This window comes from Sorex fumeus, unplaced genomic scaffold (assembly GCF_029834395.1).
Source record: "Sorex fumeus unplaced genomic scaffold, SorFum_2.1 ptg000098l, whole genome shotgun sequence".
In the NCBI taxonomy this organism is placed as follows: domain Eukaryota; kingdom Metazoa; phylum Chordata; class Mammalia; order Eulipotyphla; family Soricidae; genus Sorex; species Sorex fumeus.
In genome coordinates, this window is record NW_026606155.1 from 44,079,958 (window position 1) to 44,104,264 (window position 24,307).

At 40.9% G+C, this 24,307-nt stretch overlaps 1 protein-coding gene across 1 annotated transcript in view; it reads right to left on the minus strand.

Annotated features, from left to right (window-relative positions):
* Window positions 1-3,619: 3,619 nt before the first annotated feature.
* Window positions 3,620-24,307, minus strand: part of FRMD6 (FERM domain containing 6) — an 82,107-nt gene continuing 61,419 nt past the window's right edge. The window contains exons 8-14 of the mRNA XM_056133664.1: window positions 21,330-21,395; window positions 19,904-19,972; window positions 16,574-16,748; window positions 10,962-11,300; window positions 9,241-9,372; window positions 6,904-6,995; window positions 3,620-4,685 (exon numbers count right to left, since the gene is read on the minus strand). Coding sequence (XP_055989639.1) covers window positions 4,401-4,685; window positions 6,904-6,995; window positions 9,241-9,372; window positions 10,962-11,300; window positions 16,574-16,748; window positions 19,904-19,972; window positions 21,330-21,395 — 1,158 coding nt within the window. The 3' untranslated portion in view covers window positions 3,620-4,400. The remainder of the gene's footprint in view (window positions 4,686-6,903; window positions 6,996-9,240; window positions 9,373-10,961; window positions 11,301-16,573; window positions 16,749-19,903; window positions 19,973-21,329; window positions 21,396-24,307) is intronic.

The window sequence follows — 24,307 nt, forward strand, 5'->3', positions numbered from 1 at the left end:
TGAGAGCATATAATTCCATTACCTACATAGCATCTGAACAGGACTTTTCAGAGATCAGGTTCTTCTAATTCAAAATACATGTTTTGTTTTAAGAATCAAAGGGCTGGTTAAAATTTAGCCCACTTGTTTTCACTATATCTCTGAGTGGATAAAATCACAATTAGAAATGTAAGGTAAATAAAAGTGACTGGGAGGTTCTTCAATATTCTGCTATATTCCTATAATCTCCACCGCCAAACTTAGTCCAACAGTCACATGTAAGCAACACCCAGGTCTCTTGAAAACAGTTGGATTTGCACTTTCTGAAATGCTGAGTCCAGAGACTAACTTGAACTGATTACTCTCTGACCACTTAATTCACAAAAAAAAAAAAAAAAAAAAAAAAAAAAAATTCACTGGCTACCTGACTGAAAGAAGAGTAACGTTTTTACAAAAGTGTATGTACCTGAACGGGCTGGAAACTGATTCCATCCTAAAACTGGATCACATTAGCTCAGAAGCACACAGAGTGAGATAAGTTTCTTTTTCTGGGTTTGTCTCAAGACCAGTGACAGGCCACACTGATGCATGGTAGCATCACTGCAGGAAGCAGTACCAGGTCCAACCAATCAAATCAGAACCTCTGGTATGGGCTCCAGGCAGAGCTGTTTACAGGTCTCTGGGTCATTTACTGCTGAGTACCACAGTTGTTCAGATCACATTGGTTGCAGTCATTCTGCCTATTTTCAACTTATTTTCTCCTTTACTCCAATTTACCAGATGCCCTGGTAATTCATGAGTTAATGCTTTATTGGAAAACTCTTAGACAGTATGCTTCCAAATCGCTCAGTTCTATCCAAAATTAAATATTAGAAAATTTGAAAAATCATGTCAAATCCTAATCCCACCCTGATCATCATTAATCATTAATTACCTTACTTAATTCCCCAACAGTCCTTTCAATAATCATCCCCATTTTATAGCCAAGAAAAAAGAAACATAAGATCTCTTTCAGAGATAGAAGTTTTCAGAATATCGACTCTCAGCTCTGGGCTTTACTGTTTGTGCAATGTGACCCTCACCTTCTGAATGCATACTTCTAACTGCAACCACTTATTATTAAATTGGAACGAAATTCAACACTTCAATGATGATCGTTTCGGCGTCAAAAGAAGTGGAGATGGCGCAGAGGGCTGGAGGTCCAAGTCTGATCCCTGGTATAACATAGTCATGCAAGCTCCACAGGGAGCATCCCCCAAATACCAAGCTGGATAAGGCCCTGACATAAACAAAAAGGTAGCTACTTTTAAAAATAAAAAAATATATACAACATGTTGAATTCTAGGATTTGGGACCAAATGGCTGTGATAATGTCTCAGACTTCATCACCTGGAGCCTTGGCTTATGTCTACACTGAGAACAGTATCTGCCGTATGGGATTCTGAGGATTAAATGAGGTTCTCACATGCTGGTGCAGAGTCTGACACATTGAAGTGTGCTACCATCACTATCGCCACAAGGGCTGCTGGGCTCCCAAGTCTATTACACTGGGCTTGAGGCCGTTCTTGAAGGTGGGTCACTGCAGGGAAGGACACAAAGAAAACTTGTTCACACAGCATTTCTGGTTGAATTGAGAATTCTAAGAAACAAAACTTACAGACAAATAAAAAGTAATTTTATTGATTGCTAATCTTACCATGAAATGCCTATAAGAAATAATTACAAAATAATGCATTTTTAACACAATTTTGGTACCATCCTGATATGATGATCCTTTCACAGAAAGGATTATTTACAGTTTATGGAGATATAAAGCTCATGGTTGCAAAAACAAATGTAGATATGTAGAGGCAACAATATATACCAAACTGGTATACTGACTAGCAATGGATATTAACAAATGCAGAATAAATAACAGCTTTATACTTTCTTTTCCTTTTTTTTATTTTTAAAAACAATTTCCAAATACAAAAATGTAGATACTAAAAATGGATTTTCATATACATATATATAATTCTGCTGCAAACAGTGGATCAAAAAAGCAAAAATGTTTCTTAGCATGTTTTGTTTTGAAAACCCACGAGACAATTCAGAAACCCAATGATAAAGGTGTGCAAAAACCACCAAGAACACTGGCAAAACCCTGAAGACCTGAATCTGGCTGAAGTAGAAAGAAAATAAAGTATAAAGGGCTATCTACCCAATTAAGTATGTTTTGCTTTTCTATGTTCATAAGAAATACTAAAGGCTAAGGAAATGCACCACATCAGGATCTGGGCTCTTCAAATGCAAACTTCACGAGCATTGGTCACTTAACACGTTGATGCTGACTTGCCCCACCAGTGGCTCTCCCTGGGCTGTGGCTTAATTAACACAAACTGCAGAGTCAGCGTCAACGTGTTAAGCATCGAAACAAAATGGTGAATTATCTGATGACTTCTAAAAAGTCATCAGATGATCCTCTCATCACTTGACCCTTTCATTCATTCACAGAGGCAGATACTGTGACACATCCAAAACTTTGGTTCTTTTTAACACAGTTTACAAATGCAAACTAATCTCGTGACTGCAGAATTTGCCAGAACGCTTTTTCCTTTTTACGTGTCAGGTTAAACAGATTCAACCAGGCTTACTGTATATACACTGCCCAGTCATGTTCGCATAGGGACACGTAAGGAAGAGCGTGTTCATGCTCTCCCTCTGTTTATAATACTGACTCCCATCCGTGGGTAACGCATGTTCTGCTGCACCACAGACCTATTTCTTTGTTACCAGAAAACTGAATTTTGTATAAAAATATGACGACTTCTTTAGAAAATAATATATAGTTTTCTTTAATAAAACCTGGTACATAGAAAAAATGGCATATCAAAATATGGTAAACAAATGTTGTAAAATAGGAAACCATTAAAAACACCTCATAGAAAGACACTGTGCTAAGGTTCGCTCCTGAAACACGAGCAACACTGTTCCTGAACAGCTAAAGGCGAACAGGCTCACTTCTCCTGACTTGTTTACATCAAGCATCCATTACAGCAGCGGCAGGAACCAGCTTAAAAATGGCCCTTTCGCAAATGTGAACGTTTTTTATATATTTTTAATTCAAAATAAAAAGATCCTCTAGATCAGCTGTTCTCAACCCTCTTGCATAGAGGCCTCACCTGGAAGCACTTCCAAGGTGAGGCTCCTCCACCCGCATCTCCATGCAAAGACTGACAGCCCCGGCTGTCAGTCTTTCCATGCTCGGATACTTCGACAATGCAATCAGGGTTGAGAATCATGCCAAAGAGCAATGAAAAAATAAGTCATTAAAAAAAAAATCTCTATAACTACCAACTGATTGTCTGTAGGCATCAATCACACAATAGCACATCCCACGTATTCAACAAGAAACACCGTGCATATAAGTAGTCATGGAAGGCAGAATGGACACTTAGCTTTAAAAAACATAGAAAGATGTTCATCTCATGTATTTATATATGTTTGACACATGTACAGTTAGGGTATTTTGGCTTAATTCGCAACTAGCCTCACCATAATTTGTTCATGGTACAAAAAAAAAAAAACAGGAAAACTTTGCCAAGTACAAATATTTTCTAAGACATTATTTGGGAGTTTTAACAGAAACACAATGCACAAATCATCCGTTGCTTGGCTGAGAATCTCAGCTGAGTCCTAGAACTTTCTGGAAGGGCAGGAAGAGAGCATGGCACCAGGTGGGTATGGAATCACAGGCATCGCAGCATGCACAGTCTTCTGGTTATTGCTTCAGTCACGTCTTCTAGACCCTGGGCTGTGCTTGGGTTATGTACATATCTTTGGCTTGCTAGAACCACATGATTTTGACCACTTTGTTAGTGTTCACTTTGGGAATGCCCCCAGGAGGTGGCAATGGCTATATACTAGACAACGGTTTCTTCACCAAGAGAGATTCTCTTCTCTCTCCTCCCTCAAACTGAGCATTTCATGAGGGAGTGATTTTAAAAAATTATAAACAAATAACCTAATATCTTCCACATGATAAAAATGACATTATGTGTCACTGAATTAAGAAACAAAACAATGAGCGCGCGCACACACACACACACACACACGAACACACACACTCACACACGCGCACACACATTATAGTTCAGTATTCTGAAGGCTTGGTAACAAGTAAAGCACATCTCCTTCCAAAGGATCCATGAACTTCTGGGCACTTATCTGGCTGTACATTCTCTGTGGTTCTTTTTTACCTCCGTGTAATACTTAAAGTGCATAGTCCCAAGGCTTTTATTTCCATTGCAAATATTCTGAAGGAAGAGCTATGTTTGGGGTGAAGAAAATATGGCACATGAAATATATAGAGAAAGAACCCATGGCTTTCATAGCCTCTGGCAGACAGCAGGCTTCCCGTAGAGTTGCAATGCAGATAAATTTTATACAACAAACTCTGGAACTTCATCGTGAGTGAGATCCAGAGAAAAGTATTTGCTGGTTCTTTTGACTGGAAAAGCATCTTGGATATTGATACACTGCTGAGCCAGGCAGCTGTTGCAGTAGAGGCCTTCCTCGTCCAGTTCATGGCCGCATCCGAAGGTGTAGCTCTGAGCTGTGTCTTGACACAGACCTGCAATGCGCAAGAAGTCTTTCTGGCAAAGTCTGATGTCATCAAGGCTCAAGCTGTGTCGATCGGTGGAGGTCTTTGGTTTTCGACAAATAGTCTGTAAAAGAAGGGAGGGTTGAAAGAACTTCCAGAGCACAGGGAAACCTGAAGTTTAGCAATGATTTCCCTGTAAAACCATAGGGTGCAGAGCCAGCAAGGATTATGGGGTCATTATATGTAAGAAAGCAGCTTCCAATGTGTGCTTCCTTGGGCCCAGAGGCCCTTTGGCTGTGTGGGGAAAAACACCAAAACCAACACTGCCAATTTAACACCGAGTCCTTACTATATGGTAGATCCCACTCTAAACACAATGACTGTATTAATTCATTTAATCTTGTGTCCTGTGAGGCAGATGCCATAATTCTCTCCATTCTAGAAATTAACAATTCAAAGAGCCTAGAGGAGTGGAATAGAAACCTTTTCAACCACCTCAAAAATCAAGCAGTAATCTCAAAATTAGGCTGTATAGGTGAAGAACCTGTTTCCCTGGTTTTCATCTTGCTGGGACACCTCAGAATGCCAATGTATTCATGCTAAGGTTTGTTACCATTTTTATTATTTTCTTTTAAATTTTTATTAGTGAAACACCATGAGGTACAGTTGTAGACTTACAAATTTTTGTGCTTGGGTTTCAGTTATACAATGATAACTGAAGTACCAATCCCTCCACCAGTGCCCATTCCCACCACCACTGATCCCAGTATCCCTCCCACCCCTGTCCCCCCATTTTTAAATAAGGAACAATGGGGGAAAAAGTGAAGAAACATGACTTGAAAAATCTTAAAAAATCAAAAACACTTAGAAAATCAGAATTTTTTAGAAAAATAATAGAAGGAATTCTGGGAGCAGAAAAGGCTCCATGGCAGGCTTTGGGATTCAAAAGCAGTACCTGAGCACTGCAAGAGGATGGATTCTGTCAAATGCACCACAGAGCAAGGGGCAGACTTTTGGAACTCATTATCCTAAGAGGTGATACTGGTTGAAAATATGAATAGGTTAAAAAAAATGGCTGTATAATTACGTTCATGGAAAATAATGAGTTATTTAAGGAAACAAGGCATTGCATCTCTAACTTTTGCTGAGCAACACAAAGACCAACCTTGTTAGGGTAAGATACAACTTTTGCTGTAGGCAAAAGTACCAGAAGGAGAGAACAGGGCCTGAGCTTAATAACGTTTCATTTGGTAGCACATCTGAGGCTCACAGCCCTTGTTCTGATGCCATCTTTTCAGGCTCCAAGGGATTTTACATGGAGAGTTTGTTAGATCACCATCACAAATCCTCTAATCAGGAGGAAAAATACTCTGCCCATTTTGTAGTTATGAAAGCTGACCCGTATCTGCCCCACAAACATTTCTATAGTGTGAGAACTAATGCTAAATGCAGCAGCTCTGACCGAGAGGTTCGGCACTGGAGCTCCTCAGGCTGTAAAAATTAACACTGACGTCTTCAGAAAATTATTTAATAAATGTGGTCATATTACAGTTACTGATGGAGAAGAGAAAAAAGGGACAAATGAGAAAAAGAGAGAAAAATGGGGCAGGTACTGCCTTTGCATATGAGGCATCGGATTGAATCTTTTGCACTACAAACTCTCATCCCAACCCCAACACCGCTGGGAGAGACATGTGTTTCCCTGCTGCCAATAGCACTGTCAAGTGTGGTCCCTGCAACAGTTGACTTAGCACAAAGTCTGCAACATGCAAGGAAGAAAGAAAAGAGAGAGGATCCTAGGAAGAGTGAATACTCCAAAACAAATGTGCATATCATGGTCAACTATTTATCATCCAATGCAACCAGGAGTTTCAAAGCATTTTAATTTACCTTTCTCTTCTGAAATTTAAAAAATCTGACAGGCTATCAAATACTTTAGTTAGCATACTTTGAAAATTCAGTCTGACTGGAATAATCAGTGTGTAAACACTTCTGCCATAATACAACAGAGAAGAAAATTACCTTCAGTTGTTCACACAAACACACAACACATAAAAAACTCAAAGCCTGAAGACTAGAGACTAGTTGCATAAAGAGATAAAATATATAATTATATAAAGCATATAATTTATTGATGCAAAAATAAAAATAAACAGAAGAGCAAATAAAATGAAAATAAATTCAGAATAAAATGCAAGGAATTCTGAATAGAATATATGTTTCTAGTAAGAATCAATTCTTTACACTTTAAAATCTGTTCATTTATGTAAATATAAATGTAAGTTCCTATTTAAAACTCTGTATTTCAGCTTCTGATTGAAAAAACGCAATTCCTGTCATACCTGTGGAAGAGAATCAGTACTCTGGCCACGAAGTTTGACAACTGTTTCAGAGGAGCTTGAAGTGGAAGAGCCGATTTCTTTCACAATCAACCCTGAAGTAAAATACAGAGGCCAAAAAGAAAATGAAGATGTAAAATTATTCACCACTCTTTCCAGGCATGTGACATACTATCAAGAGCAGAAGGTCAAATAGTTACCATAACTGAAAATCTCAGTGTAACTCAGGTGGTAGATAGCCTACCTGAGTAAAAACCTTCTTTTTTCTCTGAAATCTCCTCACTTTGCATATAACATTGATTTTAAATGTAACCTAACTGTGCAATGAGATGACCTTTGAGTTTCATTCCACTCGAGGTGGAAGAAAAATGGGTGGGAATGTGTGAGTGTTCTGGCTTCCAGAGTTCCCCAGATCTGGACTGGAACTGAGCCCAGACAAGAAACAAGGCATGCATGCTGGCCAATTATCCTGCTTCCCTGGGTCTAAGACACCTCATCTTCTCCAACCAGGGCTCTGGAGAGCACCTAACCAGCAGAGAGTTTGGATGGCTACAAAGGAAATGCGTAAGAAGGGCTTGGTGGAGGGCAGGCACTCAGACACAGTCCACAGGGGCTCTTCACTCTAGAAGGGGACATGGTGGCACGTGCATCCAGCAACTGACCCTACTGTTAAAAGATCAAAATGGAAGGACCCATGAAAATTCAATTCTGGATCTCAGGAACAAGAGTTCCCTATCACCCTTTTGCTGGGTGGCAATCTACTAATATTTTAGAAACAGAAATTCAGGGTAGCCACTTCTCTGCATGACTGGGGCATGTAAAAATGTTTCGGAAGGTAACAATGACAAGAACTGGAGATATATAGGAAAACCACTGATTCATGTTTTCCTGAAAGCAGACAAAGCAACTGGGTAAGTCAAGCCCCTGATCTTTAATAAAAAGTGGCTTCTTAGATAAGTGCATTCCTATCTTATAAGATCCTTGAGTAAAGTACTTTTTATTCAGACATGGCAGTAACCTGTTTTTTTTTTTTGGTGGATGTTCTATCCCTTTATTCTTTATAAATATTCCACGATAATTTGTTGTCTAGGATACACTTTGCACAGTTTAAGTGTCTGACACTTTGATTAAACATGAAATGTGAAGACAGTCTTGGTTTACATGTAGATAGTAAAAACAACAAAACAAACTGAGGTCTATGTATGTTTTGAAGATTGGTAAAACTGCTTTGAAAGAGAGTATGTCCTTAGAAAGATTCTTATCTTCTAGGAATCTTTAAGTCAGGGACAAATCTCCATAGGAAAACATGGACTAGGATACTCGTTGCTACTCTTACTCTTTTTGTAGTAAAACCTGACACATGCTCTTACAGAGTATGCTCTACAAGTGGGCACATCTGTACTTCTGATGGGGCCTGTGTGTGTGTATGTGTATGTGTGTGTGTGTGTGGGGGGGGTCTTTTTCATCTCTGATTCCCAGAACCTGGACATGGGAGAGTCCGTCAGAGACTCTGGGTCTTGGCAAGGCAATAGAGGGCTACTCCAACAGTTATGACCTTTCACATAACCAAAGGATAAAGTAGCAGAAGGTAAGTACCTAGGGTATTTGGACTGCAATGGATCCTAAGGCATATCTGACTAACTTGGGGTATGTGACAAACACAGAAGTGATAGGTTTAAATATAAAATCCATGTTACTGCCCTTTAAAAAAAAATTAACACTTTTTGTTAGCAATATGTCTCATGTGGTATAATCCTGTAACCGGGCTACAGTGAATGCATATTTTTTAGAATGATTAAACACATATGGAATTTAAAAGTGTCTTTTGTGTCAACTGTTTTGACATTTTTCCCCTCTAGACTTCTGGGCCTGTTATGGTATGTGGTGTGTGTTTGTGTGGGATAGGGGAATGAAGAGAACAAAACAACCTCAAACCTGACTTCTCTTTCTAGCCATGTGGTCTGTCCACTCTAACCTACAGGTTTCCTCATGTGTAAAAAAAGAGACCAGTCAAAAGGGTCTCTGGAGCCTGCTCCAGACACATTATATGATTCTCCGGCTAGTACTTAAAAAAGAGAGAGTGAGAAAGAAAAAAACCTATGATTCAAATTTGTCCAAAGTGTGTGGGTGAAGCAGCTACTCCCTACACCTGGGTGCTTCTGGCCCTTCCATTTCACTCACAGAAGATACTCGATGACACTGACTTGGAAAAGCTTATTCTAGGCCTGTCCCTAATAGAAATGCTCCCCGGCCCTCGCTCCCTGCTTTATATTCTCAGGCACCTGACTCTGTCCAGGACCATCCCCTACCTTAGAGGAACAACATCCCATTAGTGCTTACCCGAGTGCCCATTCAGTTTCCGGGACATCAGCATGTCCTCAGTGATATAGATACACATATCTGGGCTGACTTCCAGAGTCTCTTCTTTCATCTGCTCCAGGTCCCTGGGGTCATCAACCAACATCTCTATTTCTGACATGGAAGAAGGAAAAGGAATTTAGTAAAGTGAATGCAAATAGCTGCCATCGTTCATTAGTTACACTTTGAGGGAGATTATGTAATTATTTAGAAATAAATATTCTAAAAACACTCTACAGCAGAAAACTCGAGAGGGAGTTAGCAACAGTGCTACTTATTCTCTCTTTCAAAAGAAAGGTGTGTTTGCTACGTTTTCCAATACCATGATTTGATGGTCAGCTATTTCCTATTCATATTTTGTTTTGTTTTGAGGTCATAATTGGTGGTGCTCAGGGCTGACTCCTAACTCTGCACTCAGGGACCACTCCTGGCTGGCTTGGGGGACCATATGGGATGTTGGGGATTGAACCTTGGCCGGCCACATGCAAGGCCTACCTGCTGTACTATCACACTGGCCCTTCTATTCCTGATTGTTTAAGAAGAGAAGCTGCACCACTATGCTACAATGAACAAGGGCAAACTGAGACTGATGGGCCATTTTCCTAATACCAAGTAGACTGTTGCCATAAAACGGGTAGTTCAAGAAGTTCCCTATTGGCACACTAATAGCAACATCAAGACAGTGATGGAAGGGTTTGGTACTTTGGAGGTGGTAGAGGTACAGTAACTTTGGATACCAAAAGTGCAAACATTATCGCTGTTGTAAACCATGCTACCTCAAAACAACAGCAACAATATAACCCCATCAACATTTCCCATCGCTATTAACGTTATCACAAGGTCTTTAGTGACTCACTGGAAATCTGTGAATTCTATCATTATAAAATACACATTCAGTTTTCCTTAACTACGTCATTTTTTTCTCAAACCGGAATGTTATTACACTGATATAAGACTGATCAAAAAAAGAAAAGAAAAGGGGTTCACAGAGCTAAATTTGGCTGACAGAGTCTAGGGTCTCATCTTACCTCCGTAAGAAATGTAAGCAGTCAGGTGCCATATTTCTTTCATATTTTCTAGATTTCTGGCTACATGGAAATTATTCAAGAAACACTTAATTAGCCAAACGAGATGGGGTCAAATTCTGGCCCCTCTCCATCTTTTTTTTTTCTTTTGGCAGAAATTTAAGATGCTTCTGTCACTAACACCACATCTCCTGCTGTCATAACCAATGCCTTTTTTAATCTAGTGATCATATGTGCAGTTATGAAGGCTGCAACTTGTCTTATAAATGAGTGGTTTCCCACCTGTTTTTCCACCTCGGGGCTACTACCTGTGCACAGTCCAGTGGTTTGAAAGTCTAGCCAGTGAAGTGGCAGATTTTTCACAGGCTGGCAGGAAATTTCTGTGGGCCCGCACAGGTCCAAGGATGAGCAGTTTGAAAGCAACTGAGACACCACCCTCAGGACTCAGAATCCACAACAATCCAACACACAGAGGTCAAAGCATCCTGCCCAGGGCACCGCATGGTTCACCAACACAGGTAACTCACGCATGTCACTGGAGGAAGAGGGCAGACAACGCTGCTTCTCTGTAACTACCTCTTTCCGGAGTAGCAGACAGCAAGTCTGCTGAGCCAATATGGAGAAGCTTAAGAGATGGTGGGGCGCTGTTAGCTCAGCGGGGGCTGGTGGGTAGCTCACCATCATCTTGCGAGTCCTCCTCCAGTCTGTCCTTGCCACCACTCTCCACCCCTGAGGTGTGGGAGCTGCCGTGGCTGGTCATAGAGCTACAGGTTTTCAGCTTGCGGTGGATGGCGCTGCTGGAGTAGCTGTCCTCTGGGCCCGGGTCCCGGGGCTTGGGATCTGCCTCAATGCCGGAGGTGTGCGAGCTGCTGTGGCTGGCTGTGGAGTGACGGGACAGGCGCTTGTGCTGCTTCACGCTGCCCGCACTGCTCCCGCTGGCCCGGGACCGCTTTTCCAGCTGGTCCATGTCGAGGTCCAGGTTGTCACTGATGTAAGATTCCCGGTACTGCTTCTTCTCTGAGTGGTGAGGAAGACACACAGTCGTTACAGTCAACCAAGACAGAAGTAAGATGGGGCTGGAGCGATAGCACAGCAGGTAGGGCGTTTGCCTTGCATGCGGCTAACCATGTTCGATTCCCAGCATCCCATATGGTCCTCTGGGCACCACCAGGGGTAATTCCTGAGTGCATGAGCCAAGAGTAATCCCTGTGCATCTCCGGGTGTGACCCAAAAAGAAAAAAAAAATACAGAAGCAGGATTGGGTAACTGGGGTGGCGGGGAGGGAGGTGGTCATCAGACCACAAGTAAAACAGTAAAATGTCACACTCAGAACCTAGAGACTGGAAAGGGGTGATAATTCAGACAGCAGCAGATAATTCAGACAACCTGAGAAGGCTGCAAAATGAATTAAAAAAGAGGATGGCAGTTTTGGGGGGCCTATTTAATTACTCAAAGGGCTGTGCAACTCTAAAATGCTATTCAACCTACAGTAAAAAGACTACTTCTCTGCAAAACATCCACAATGAAGCAAGTTAATAGTCATAGAGAATAAACATCTAGAAACTTTAAAAGCAGTGTGACTGTGCATAACAGGAACAGAAACAATTTTATATGTTTGGTGGAACATAAAATTCTGAAAATTTTGAAAAAAATCTAGTCTTTACTCATAAATAATTCTAGAATTATTTGAGGCTTGTTTAATAAATTAATTATGGCAACTGCTAATATATCATGTGTGTTCATGTGTTCAGTTTGGTTCATCATTCGTTTAAATCTAATTGCTGAACACAATTTAAAATGAAATTAATCCTCTGAGAATTTCCTACAAAGAATTAGGAAATTCAGATATTCCTTAACACACTAATACTGGTGCTGCAATTTGTGTTTCTTGCCATTGGGTGGCTTCATTAACAACGCTCAGTTTTGTTGGACAGTGCCAAATACGATAAGAAATTCTGGAACCATAACCATTTCTAATCGTTCAGTCTATCCCATGGTCCATGCTATCTAATGGGATACCGAAGGATGAGCCATTCGTGGTATGTGCTGGCATCCTTCTATTAACGAAGACGGATTTTTTATTTTTGAAGTAAATTTTATTTGGAGGTTTTTGGAAAGGGAGGAGAAAGGAAGGAAGGCGGAATAGAGAGAGAGAGAGAGAGAGAGAGAGAGAGAGAGAGAGAGAGAGAGAGAGAGAGAACGAGAACGCTGGTTTTTCCAAGAGTGGAGAGAGTCCCTGCTCACACCCCAGCACTAGATATGAAAGCATGAAAGTACACATCTCAGGCGCTACATGTGCTCAGCCATGTGGGCACAAGCAGCACACGAGCGGCATAAGTGCCTGCAAATGGATTTTTTTCCCTATTTTTACCTGAATTGGTGAGGTTTTATCAACTACTTGGATAACTGTAATCACCAAGAGATTAATGATTATACACAAGTAGCTTCTGACCGGTAAAACTATTCTTTGATTTTGTGAATGTTGTTTTTTAGTGTAGTAAAGATACAAAATTGGAAAAGATGAGATACTAGACAATCCCTTTTAGCAAATGTAAATTAACATGACATTTAGGCACAAAGTTATAAGTGAGCTGCAGGTGTAAAACTGATACAAAAAAACAAAAAAACCCTTTGTGCTTCACATCAGAAATTTAAAGCAAAGGAATAGTTTTGTTTCCTTCTATTTTTACTGAAAATTATTTAAAAAAACACACATTTGAACGTGAACAATGTTAAACATGGAGAATTCATTTGGGTAATGTTAAGTTGATATTATTTCAGAAGTGCTAACTGGTAAATTAATTGGTTTCTCAGGGGGGTCTGTTAATGGACTTGTTTGTTTCTTGGTTAAGTGAATAAATACTTGCACTCCTAAGTATCTGAATCCAGCTTTGAAGTATAATTGCCATAGGCTCCCCAGGGAAGGAATAAGAGTCAGCATAAGGAGAGGAGTTGTTTTCCAGAATGCTAAAATAAAACATGTTTGGAGAAAAGCTATGTGTACATTACTGGGGTGTAGCACATTTGCATCAATGTTAAGCACTTGGGCTGAAAATCTAAAGCGGAGTGTGTGCAGATACCTACAACACAGGTTGAAATCATACATTATACGGACACCATAGCCTAACAAACAGGTCACTACAACAAAATTCCACTGAGGACTGGAGAGAGAGCTTATCAGCTTACTCAATGCAAGCTTTGCCTGCAGAAACCCCATTTGATCCTTGCCACCATAGTCCTCCAGAGCACCAACAGGAGAGACTCTGAGCACAGAGAATTCCTGAGCACCAATAGGTGTGGCCCTAAAATGTAAACAATTTTTTTTAAAGTGCACCTATCTTCAGCCCATCTTCTAGGGCCAGACTGTTCTTATGAGTCCTACTTTCTGAAGACAACAGGGATAAAGATCAAAGAAAGCTGAAGGGATCGGCAAAATTACCAGGTATTTCTATATGCTGGAGTTTTTAAAATATTAGTCAAGGGGCTCTTGGAACAGTAGAAAGTGGAGGGAGATATGTTTCATCACTCTACTCTCTCGAACATATTCTCAGGAAGACAAGCTCCCACCACACTGCCCTCACCCAAAAAAGTCTACCATAAACCTGCTCCCCGCCAACACTGCAGCGTGGCCTGTGTAGCTTGTATGTCTGGCTTCTGTGTCTTCACAGTGTTAACTCACTCATTTCTTTGCAAAAAAATTTAAGAAACTTTATTCCATTATGTTACAAAATAGGGGGGCTGGAGAGGTAGTATTGGGTTAAGTGCATGTGGCAAAATTCCCTGTTCAATGCACTACACCAGATGGTCCCACAAGTATCAACAGGTACAGCCCTGGAGCACCACTGAGCACAGGAACATCACTGATCTGGTCTAGGTAACCCCCCCCCCCCCCCCGCCCTGTAGGGTTGAGCAGCACCACATTCTTAGGCCCTTATATCCAGGATGTGGCCTAGAATCACTGGGCAAGGCCCAAGGGTTGGGGTCTCCTGAGAAAAGACTGGGAGGTCCCTCCATCAGCACTAAAAAAACAAAATAGGAAAATATTCAATAATTCTAAAATTTATTCTAAGGAATAAAAAAATTCTCTTCCCTTTAGTAACAACTGGTATCAACAGTGAGATTATCAATGTCAGTGTTTTATTTTCCCTTCTGTTGTAAAGTTCAGAGACCACATTTTATATGGCATTTTGAAACTAAAGTGGTTTACATGACCTAAGAGTAAGTTCTAGCTACTGAGCTGCATTTAGTTTTTAAAAAGACATAAGGCATTTCCCCCCCTTCTAACTCAGATGAAAAAATTACTTTCATCATTTTCTACTATAAAATTCTAAAATAAATTAGTATTTCAGACAAGGTGACTCTAACTTATCTAAGGGAGAGATTTTTAATGCTTTTATTCTTTGCTACACTAACACGAAGAAAAGGGCTTTCTGCTTAAAATGATGACGCCATTAGTGGGTAAGATAACTGGATTCAGGCCAGAATTAGCTTATGAAACTTCTGTTTCAGGCTTTTTTTAGATCCAGAGGGATCTAAGTAGCAAAAACAATGTACAGAGGTGGGAAAAAGACACTTCTCCTGAAGCTAACCACATCCCTCTAATGAAGTGACCTACACTTTTACCTTCAACCCACACAAGTAAGCCCCCAAATGCACCTGGGTTCTATGCTCGGTAAAGGATCTACCTAAGTCTGTTAAGGGGTCCAAATTCTTTGGTGTTTTCCCTTAGATCCTATAGTGTTAGTTCATTAATTCTTTCAACGTCCTCTAAACAAGAAATGACCTAAACACTGCTGGCAGATAGTTGACAAACAAATGGACTTCTCGGGGTGCGGGGCTGGCCACTGGGGAAGGAGGCTGCCTTGACAAACGACAGGCTGTGGCCTGACCAAGTCACCTACCCTCTGCAGCTTCCCCAGTGCTCCAGACTTGTCTGAATTCCTCTTAACACTCATGATGGCAGGGCAGAGAGAGATTTGTTACCTGCGATGAGTCACTATGGGAAGAAGCGGCAGTCTGGCAGCAGAGGCTGCCGGTACACCTGAGTGTACCATCCTCTCCCGAGACAGAGGCAGTCTGGGTGGCAGACAGTGGGGAGTGATTCATCTTCTAATCCCTCCTTAAAATGGCATCTCCTAATGGAGTCCAGATTTTTGAGATTAAGGCAGCATGAGAAAGAACCACCTCTAGGAGGGTTTTTTGGTGATTTTTGTTCTTTTTTAGTGTGTGTGTGTGTGTGTGTGTGTGTGTGTGTGTGTGTGTGCGCGCGCGCGCATGCACGCTCAAGCCAAGTACTTTTCTTGTTTCTTTAGGAATCATGAAACCTGAGAAGTCAAACTGGTTTCAGACAGGGAACTAAAACAGGAATCTGTATCCTCATGCTCAGGCAAAAAAAAAAAAAAAAAATCAAATTGAAATGTATTTCCCAAGAATTGTTACAACCTGGATTTGCAAAATAAACTGAAGGTACTAAAGAAACAAAACATAACAAAACAAATATGCAAAGTAGCACTTGGGGAATCTGCTAGAGTATCAAAGAGAAAGAAGAGATAGAAAGAATGGAGGAACTCTCCACACAGAGATAAGGAATCTGCAGGGCGCCACTGCGTTGACATGGGATAAGAAAAGTCAGAAGTTAGTGTCCCCATCCTCCCTTCCTCATCCTTACCAAGCTCACTCTGTTTTGGGAGTCCAGGATTCTTGATCTAAAACAAACCTGCCTATTTTGTCTTGGCAAAGTCCTATAGGACTGGCTGGCAAAACCCTCAAGGGAAAACATCCCTGTACTTTTATCATTCTTGCTGAGCCAGCTGTGGGAGGCTCTCAGTAGTTTGGAGGCACGTCTGTGACCCACCTTTCCTGTCACTCTACCCCAGGGAATAATCACACTGGAAAGAACAGCTGACTGTCTGTGGCTGTGGCTCACATGATGCTTTGCACATTCAGAGTTCAGAGAAGCAGATATACCTTGCCCTGCACTTTGATGCAGTGTATTTTTTGGTAAGGAGTTTCAAGTCAAGTATGGGGAAGCTGAGAGACAGTCATACTCACACTAAATGACAGAGATGCAATATTAGATAGGTGGCTTAAGTCAGTGCCATCTTAGGGGATTCTCAAGACCACCCCTTGCCTTCTAGGACATGGGAACAGATTATGCAGCTCTGAATCCGAACAGGCCCAATCTTCAATCCCCCACCGCAGGAACCAAAAACTCATGGCAACTGAGGCACCGGTGGCAAACACATCCCCCCTCCTCCCACCCCGCTGCATGCTCCAAGGACCTGCAGTACCTTCATTCTCCTCCAGCTTCCGGATGTGGCGCAACACAGGCTGCAGGTTCATATAGAGACGGTGGCTATTGCTCAGAAGCTGCAGGAGGTGTCTGGAGCGCATTGGGCACCCTGTGTAATATATGAGCTTCCGAGCTGAGGGCAAGCCATCCGGCAAAATCTCAAATTTTTTCCCCTGTGGAAGGAAAGCCAAGAATCAGATTTAGGGAGAAAAGTCTCTGACTCTTAAGTTCCTTTCATTTTCATTTTAGTAAGGAAACCAACAGACTCAGAAGTAGATATAAAAACGATCAGGCCACTTTGCATAAAGAGAAAGACCCACAGGAAGGGGTCCTCACATGAAATCCCAACAGCGCAACTCAGCAAGCCAGATGACAAATGGTAAATCTGTAAGCATCTGATCGTTTTGTGTTTTTCCGTTTTTGTTTGGGGTCCATTACTGCAAGTATTTAGGGTATACTCTGGCAATATGCTCAGAGGCCATTCCTAGCAGTCTCACGGGAACAGAAGAAGATTGCTGAAGATTGAACCCAGGGTGGCTGTGGCAAGGCAAACACCCTATCTGCTGTACTATCTCTCTGGTCCTGATCCTGTAAGCAGTATCTACCACATAAATGTTTATTTATGTGCCAGACATTGTGCTAGGCTCTGAGAAAATAACAGATGCTACCTGAGGTCTCTGCCCCACAGTGAAACATTCTGGTGTGAGAGATGGTGAAGAGACACAGGAAATAACCAGAGTAAATAAAAATTTCTGGGGAACAAGTGAGGAGTTATGACAGTGAATAAAATCCAGGGCCTAGAAAAATGGATATCCTCTTGCTAGCTGATAAAGGAGACGGGAGGCTAGAGGGACTGTCTGAGAGTGTGACAGGAAAGAGAAAGAAGGGATAGAAGGAGTGGGAGGAACTATCAGTACAGAAACAAGGAATCTCATTCTCTAAGCCTGGGATCATTAACATAAAGTTCTAAATTGAGGGTAACAGTCTGGCAAGGCTTCCTAGACTTGGAATATTACAAATTCCTTCAATTTTCCTAACAATGATTAGGGCAGTTGAGTTACAAAAAGGACTATTCTAACCCAACAATTCTCAGTTGAAGGGGAGCAATACAGCAAGGAGGAAGGCATAGTCTAAGTCTATTCTTAACACCACCACAAAACAATATGGGTTTGTGTAACTCAGACAGGGACAGAATTTTTCAGTTCAGGATTATTCATTGCAAAGGAGTCATCAGTGGATTGCAATGCTAGAACAGTGGTAGCTGACATGAAGGAGCACTAAACATGTACTAACACATTGAATGCTCAGAGCTTCCTGCAAGAGGGCCAATGATCCCTCCTCATGGGTGAAGAAACCAAGGCACCACTGGGAGGTGAAGTAATTTGCTCAAGGTCATACACCTAGGCAGGGCTGGGTTGGCTGCCAGAAGAATCATTTGTCAAAACAGTTTGCTGGGCTCCAACTCCCCACACACACTGAATCAAAACTCTCTGAGGGAGGGGGAGACTGAGGCAAAGAATCTGTATCTTACACAAAGCTCTTCAACCTGACTCCTGCACAACTTGGGTTCAGGAAACCACGGAAGTCCAGGAGCCAGGAAGGAGACCCAGTATTTCATAAATATGCTCAGTTACCATTTAATCTGGGCAGTGAAAGGGGCAAGCGGGGGAGTAATCAGCTCCTTTTTTAGTGACTAAGGTCTACCACGGTTTGGAGAGAAGCAGAAGTGGTGAGGGGCGGGGGCAGGTCAGAGCTGTTTTTTTCACAAGAATTTCTTGCATGAACAAAATTAAAACCGGATTGAAGGGTACCTAGAGCAAAAGGGGCATGAAGTCAGAACTGGGTTTGACTATGAGCAGCGTAGAGTCAGTGCCCAAATGTCACTTAGCATAGAGCTCTTCGTGATTTAGATAGGCCGTCTTCCTAAGGGAAGAGAAACACCTGCACACACATTGCCATTTCTCCTCTTTCTCAGTATATTTTCCCCCTAATTTCTGAAGAAAGCAAATTTATAGATTTTAATGACTGCTGGTTGTGTTCATCATTAAGCATATTTCTTTGGACTCTACTGAAAAAAAAGAGACAGAGCTGGCAATGGAGAGAAACAGCTGGAGAAAGTCATGAATTTGCTCTAAGAAAAGAAAGTGTGCCATTCCTAATATTCTAAAAATACAAGTATTTTTCCTGTTCAGAATTGTAGACTTTTTTTTATAATGATGACTTTCAAATAGCCAGATATTAATAGAAAAATCTTTTTATATCAACTCTTTATTCTTTGTTCAAAAGTAACTTCCAAAAGAACTGGCCAAACCTCACACTGAGAAATTTACCCTGTGATTACTGCTTTAAGTTTTCTTTCTGCTGTAGGCTTTTAAAGTACATCTATTTGATGAATTCAGACTTTTCCCATTATGTTTCTCCTGCAACTAGAATACCCTGTAGGGCCTAAGAGATAATGTAACAGGTAAGGCACTTGCCTTGCATGTGACTAACCCAGGCTTGATTCCTGGCAGACACAGAGCCACGGTAGGGGTCATCCCTGAGCACAGTCAGGAGGAAGTCCTAAGCACAGCTGGGTGTCTCCTACCTGACCCTCCCAAAACAACAACAAACCATACCCTCTGGAACTGACAAATATCAACAGACAGTAATGTCTTCTGCTCGTAAGATTTTGATTTTAGGTTCATGATGAATTAAAAGATTTACAGTACATTCATAAGCATAGTTGGCTGCGGGGGCTGGAGCGATAGCACAGCGGTAAGGCGTCTGCCTTGCACGCAGTCAACATGGCCAACCCGAGTTCGATTCCTTCACCCCTCTCGGAGAGCCCGGCAAGCTACCGAGTGTATCTCGCCCGCATGGCAGAGCCTGGCAAGCCACCCGTGATGTATTCGATATACCAAACACAGTAACAACAAAATCTCCAATGGAGATGTTACTGGGCCGGCTCAAGCAAATCAATGAACAACGGGAGGGCCTTTACTTTACATAAGCATAGTTAATTATTATTATTATTATTATTATTATTATTTGGCTTTTTGGGTCATACCTGGCAATGCTCAGGGGTTACTTCTGGCTTTGCATTGAGGAATTACTCCTGGCAGTGCTCAGGGGACCACATGGGATGTTGGGAATCAAACCTGGGGCGACCACGTGCAAGACAAACACCCTACCCGCTGTACTATCGCTCCAGCCCCTAGTTAATTATCTTTAACTTTCAAACAATACTATAACTTGTAGACTTCAGACAATATATTGTTTAAGAAAACAAAGAAAAAACAAAACCTACAATATAAACAATGAATATTTGTTCGTATTTTAAACTCACCACAAACACCAACTTTCCAACATTTGTCCAGGGGAAATCATAAAGTAATTGTTTCTCTTCATCTAAATTCTGTAAAAAGAATTATAATGCGCAGAGAATTATTGAGGAAACCGATGAGACTTTAAAAAGACTCTAATTTCTTTCCCAAAACAAAAATACAGTGATTAAAATCTGACAGAGGCCCTCAGTCTCTTTGGAATTATGAAGCCAGTAACTAAAACAGTAGCATTACAAATCTGAAACTTTTGGTTCCTGGGTAACTGTATTAATTGGCCCTTTCAAGGTAATCTTTTCCCTTTCAGCCTATCCCTAAATTGAAATAAAAAAGTCCAAAAGGTTCAGACATCTGAGAGATGAGATAAGGCACCCATTCTTTCATAGTTTTTCTACATCAAAGATAAAACAGCCTTCTCTCTCTCTCTGAGGCTTCACAGAGAGTTTCTCTCCCTGTGAATGGATGCCAGATAATACCATCACACCTCCAAAAGGGTAAAAGTTGTTATTTATTCAAGGGACAAACTTTATGAGCAAAGGCCTAATGAAAATAAAAAGTCCGGTTAGGCACTGATATTAAAACATCACTTATATTTCCATGATTATCAATTACCAGAAGATAAATAAGAATATTTAAAATAAATAACACAAAGTAGAATGTTCAGATATCAAGGAACTTGTTAGGATGAACCAGGGTCAATCTTTGGCTTGTTTTCTACTCTACAGGACTTATAACTGCCAATATCACGATCACGATCACAATCATCCTGTTGTTCGTGGATTGCCTTGAGCAGGCACCAGTAACGTCTCCTTCATCCTAGTCCTGAGATTTTAAAGAGTACCATATTCAAGGCTCTTTCAGGGTTAGGAGAATGAGACCCATCATTGTTACTGGTATTTGGCATATTGGGTACACCATGGGGAGTTTGCCAGACTCTGCCGTGTGGGCAGGTTACATTCGGTAGCCTGCCAGGTTGTCCAAAGTAAGAATGTGAGGAATGTCCTAAAAAGTTAAGCAGCCTGGATACCGAGGGTCAGAAATACCTGGGTTAGAATTCTTTGATTTTCTATGATGAGGTGTAAGCGAGCATTCACTCTGCAGCCGCTGGAGTTGCAACTGTGAATGAATTGGGTGGCCGATTGTAAATTCCTAAATATGTCTTTGCATCCATATGAGTTTAACAGTAATTCCTGTATCATACCTACTTTAGCAATTTATTTTCGTCAGCCAGTTTATGGTTGCTTTTTCCTATTAGGCTTCTCCCCAGATATAACTGCCAATATCAGACTATAATAATACTTTATCTGACCCATACTATCCTAAACCAACAAGAAGTGATCAATGGCCAGTGAACCTATCAAGGGATGCCACAAAGGAGCATTGTGAATGTAGAACCAAAGATACTGTGACACTTTGCCCTCATTCACTAACCTGAAAGATCTGTATTCCCCGCATGGTCAGTCCAAGGGTCAAAGATGCTTCAATTTCCCTTTTATCCTATAGGAATAAAATTGAAAGAAAAGGTGTATTTCTTGCCTTATTGGATAATACAGCACCAAAGAAAAACAAATGTCAGGATTGGAAAGCTTGAGTAAAATAAATACCTTTCAGCACCCTAGTTTTCTATAAGATTTAAGAAAATTATGAGAACAGATTAAATCAATGATGATTTATTATTTTTAAAGCCTGAGATTTCAATGTATTAGTCCATTTACCAAACTATATGCAATTTCATATTCAACAAAATTCTAAACATTTAGGTTATTGAGAATACTGATACACCATTTTTGCTGTTCTGCAGCATTTTTAAAAATTATCTACTTAATGCTAATCTTTTTTGAGATTTAGAATTTTGACTATACTGCTAATATTTTGATAAGCAGTAGGTATCGTGTGTTTAAACTTGAGTAAATCTCACAGTTCTGAAAACAAAATTAGAAATAGCCTAAATATTTAAGGAGGCTCTCATAAGGATAGATAATAAATCTATAAAAGTTTTATGATCAATTAGTTTGGAAAGAAAATACTTTTAATAATTTCAGTGATCAGCATCAGAGCGACAGTACAGCTGGTAGGGTGCTTGCCTAGCATACGGGAAACATGGGTTCAATCTCTGGCACACTACATGGTCCCCTCCCCTGAGCCTGCCAGGAGTGATCCCTGAGCCCAGAGCCAAAAGTAAGCTCTGAGCACTGATAGGTGTAGCTCCCAAACCAAAATTAAAATAAAATAAATTTCAATGATCTCTTGCCAATATGATAAAAATTCTACCAGCTAAACCATAAAAAAAACCCTGCATTTTACTTTTACTACAAAACATAAGGATAAGAATCTATAATTAAGACTGCACTATGAAATTTGGCTAAATCTTTTAAGTGTTTATTTGTAGTGAGAAGATAAAGGTATGACATTCAAATAAAATAACTAAATTTCATTCAAAAAGTAATGCAAATAGCTTTCATAAAATTTCTTAATAAAAACAAATTATTATTAGAATATCTTTATTACATTTAGTGCCATTTTTTTCTATGAACAAGGGAAGAAATATTTTCTGAAAATGTATCCTTACTATGATAAGATAAATTCTATTTCCACCATCTGAGCTGCTTTACTTCATCTAATATATTTCCTATCAAGAAAGGCACATTCAGTGTAGTACCACCAGGAACAACATCATATCACTCTCTATTGCTGATAGATAGGCCTTTCAAGACCTTGCTGGCCGAGTGTGGCTGAGACGTGTCCTCCTTGGAGCCCAGAACAGAGGTTTCTTGGCACCTCCAATCCTCTCTCCCCATCTCTCTGCAGATGGCTTCCTGTCTTCTCTCTACCGGTTTCTATTTTATGGGGAAAGCTATTTTGGTTTGTCTGCTTTGTTTGGGGGCCACACAATGTGCTGCTCAGGGGCTACTCCCAGCACGGTACTTGGGAGTTGCTACCGGCAATCAGATGGTGTTGGGGACTGAACCCAGGTTCCTGCATGTAAAACATGATAGCCCATTCAGCTATCTCTCTGGCCCTCTGCTTCACTGGCTGTTTTGATGGCTTCCCACTTGATTTTTCCAAGGTATTAAAAACCCCTGGGCGGGACCCGAGACTGAGATCTCCAAGCCTGCTCCGTTCAGGACTGGGTCTCCTCCACCCAGATTCCCCATCTTCCAGTAGCTAGACAGTTACACCCACCATCTGCCATGTAATCCCACCAAGAGCCAAGATCCAGAGACTATAAAACCAAACTCCCGGAAGCTAGATCTCTTATTGTCTAGTTTTCGCTCTCAAGAGAATCTGGCAGGCTACTGAAAGTATCCTGCCCACATATATGCCTGACTGGGAACACCTGTAAAGGTGATTAGAGGCTGCCCCCAAAGACTCCATCCCACTCAGAGAGCCTGGCAAGCTACAGTGAGTATCCCACCCACACAGCAGAGCCAGGCAAGCTACGCCTTGCATACTCAATATGCCAAAAACAGTAACAATCATGGTCCTCACTCCCCTGACCCTGAAAGAGTCCCCAATATGCCATCGGGCTACACTAGCATATGACAGGAACAGATAGAGACATTACTGGTGCCTGCTCAAGCAAATCGATGAACAACGGGATGACAATGACAGTGATTGACAATTCTATCCATAAGAAAAGAATGTTTCTTCATTTTTTTTTTCTTTGTGTTTTGGTTTTTGGGCACATTCTATTATGCTCAGGGATTACTCCTGGCTCTGCACTCAGGAATGACATTTGGAAGTGCTTGCGGGACCATATGCCAGGGACTGAACCTGGCTTGGCTGTGTGCAGGGCAAGTGCCCTACTTGCTGTACTATCTCTCCCTGATTCTTTCATTTTGTTAAGTTATATTACTGTCAGTTTGTTTTAAGCAGACAAGTTTCTTCTCTATGCTGCACAGAAGTACCGTGCTTCAGGCAAGATTTGCAAATAAGTTACAAATATTTGTTGATTTGTTAAATGTCCCAAATAATCCACCAGACCGTTTCAGATTCATTATCTTATTGAATCTTCCCAACTTTATAAAGTATAAAATTAAGCTCATTTGACAAATGGTCCCAAGATTTAGTTACATTTAGTTGCTTATGATTTTAGCAACGAATTACTAGTTGCTCTCCGATTCTAAATCCATATTGAGAGAGAGAGAAAGAAAAAAAAGTGCTTGCTATAAAGGCAAGCTGGGAGGAGGGAAGAGAGAGGGAATCTGGGGACACTGATGGTGGGAATTGCACACTAGTGAAGGGATGGGTGATGGAACATTATATGATTGAAAACCAATCATGAACAAATTTATAACTGTAACTCATAGTTTTTCAATAAAAATATATAAAGCCATACTCTTTCCAAGGTATCATTCATACTTCAATGAATCATAATTCTAGTATGAATGTACTTCTGGTCCATTTTA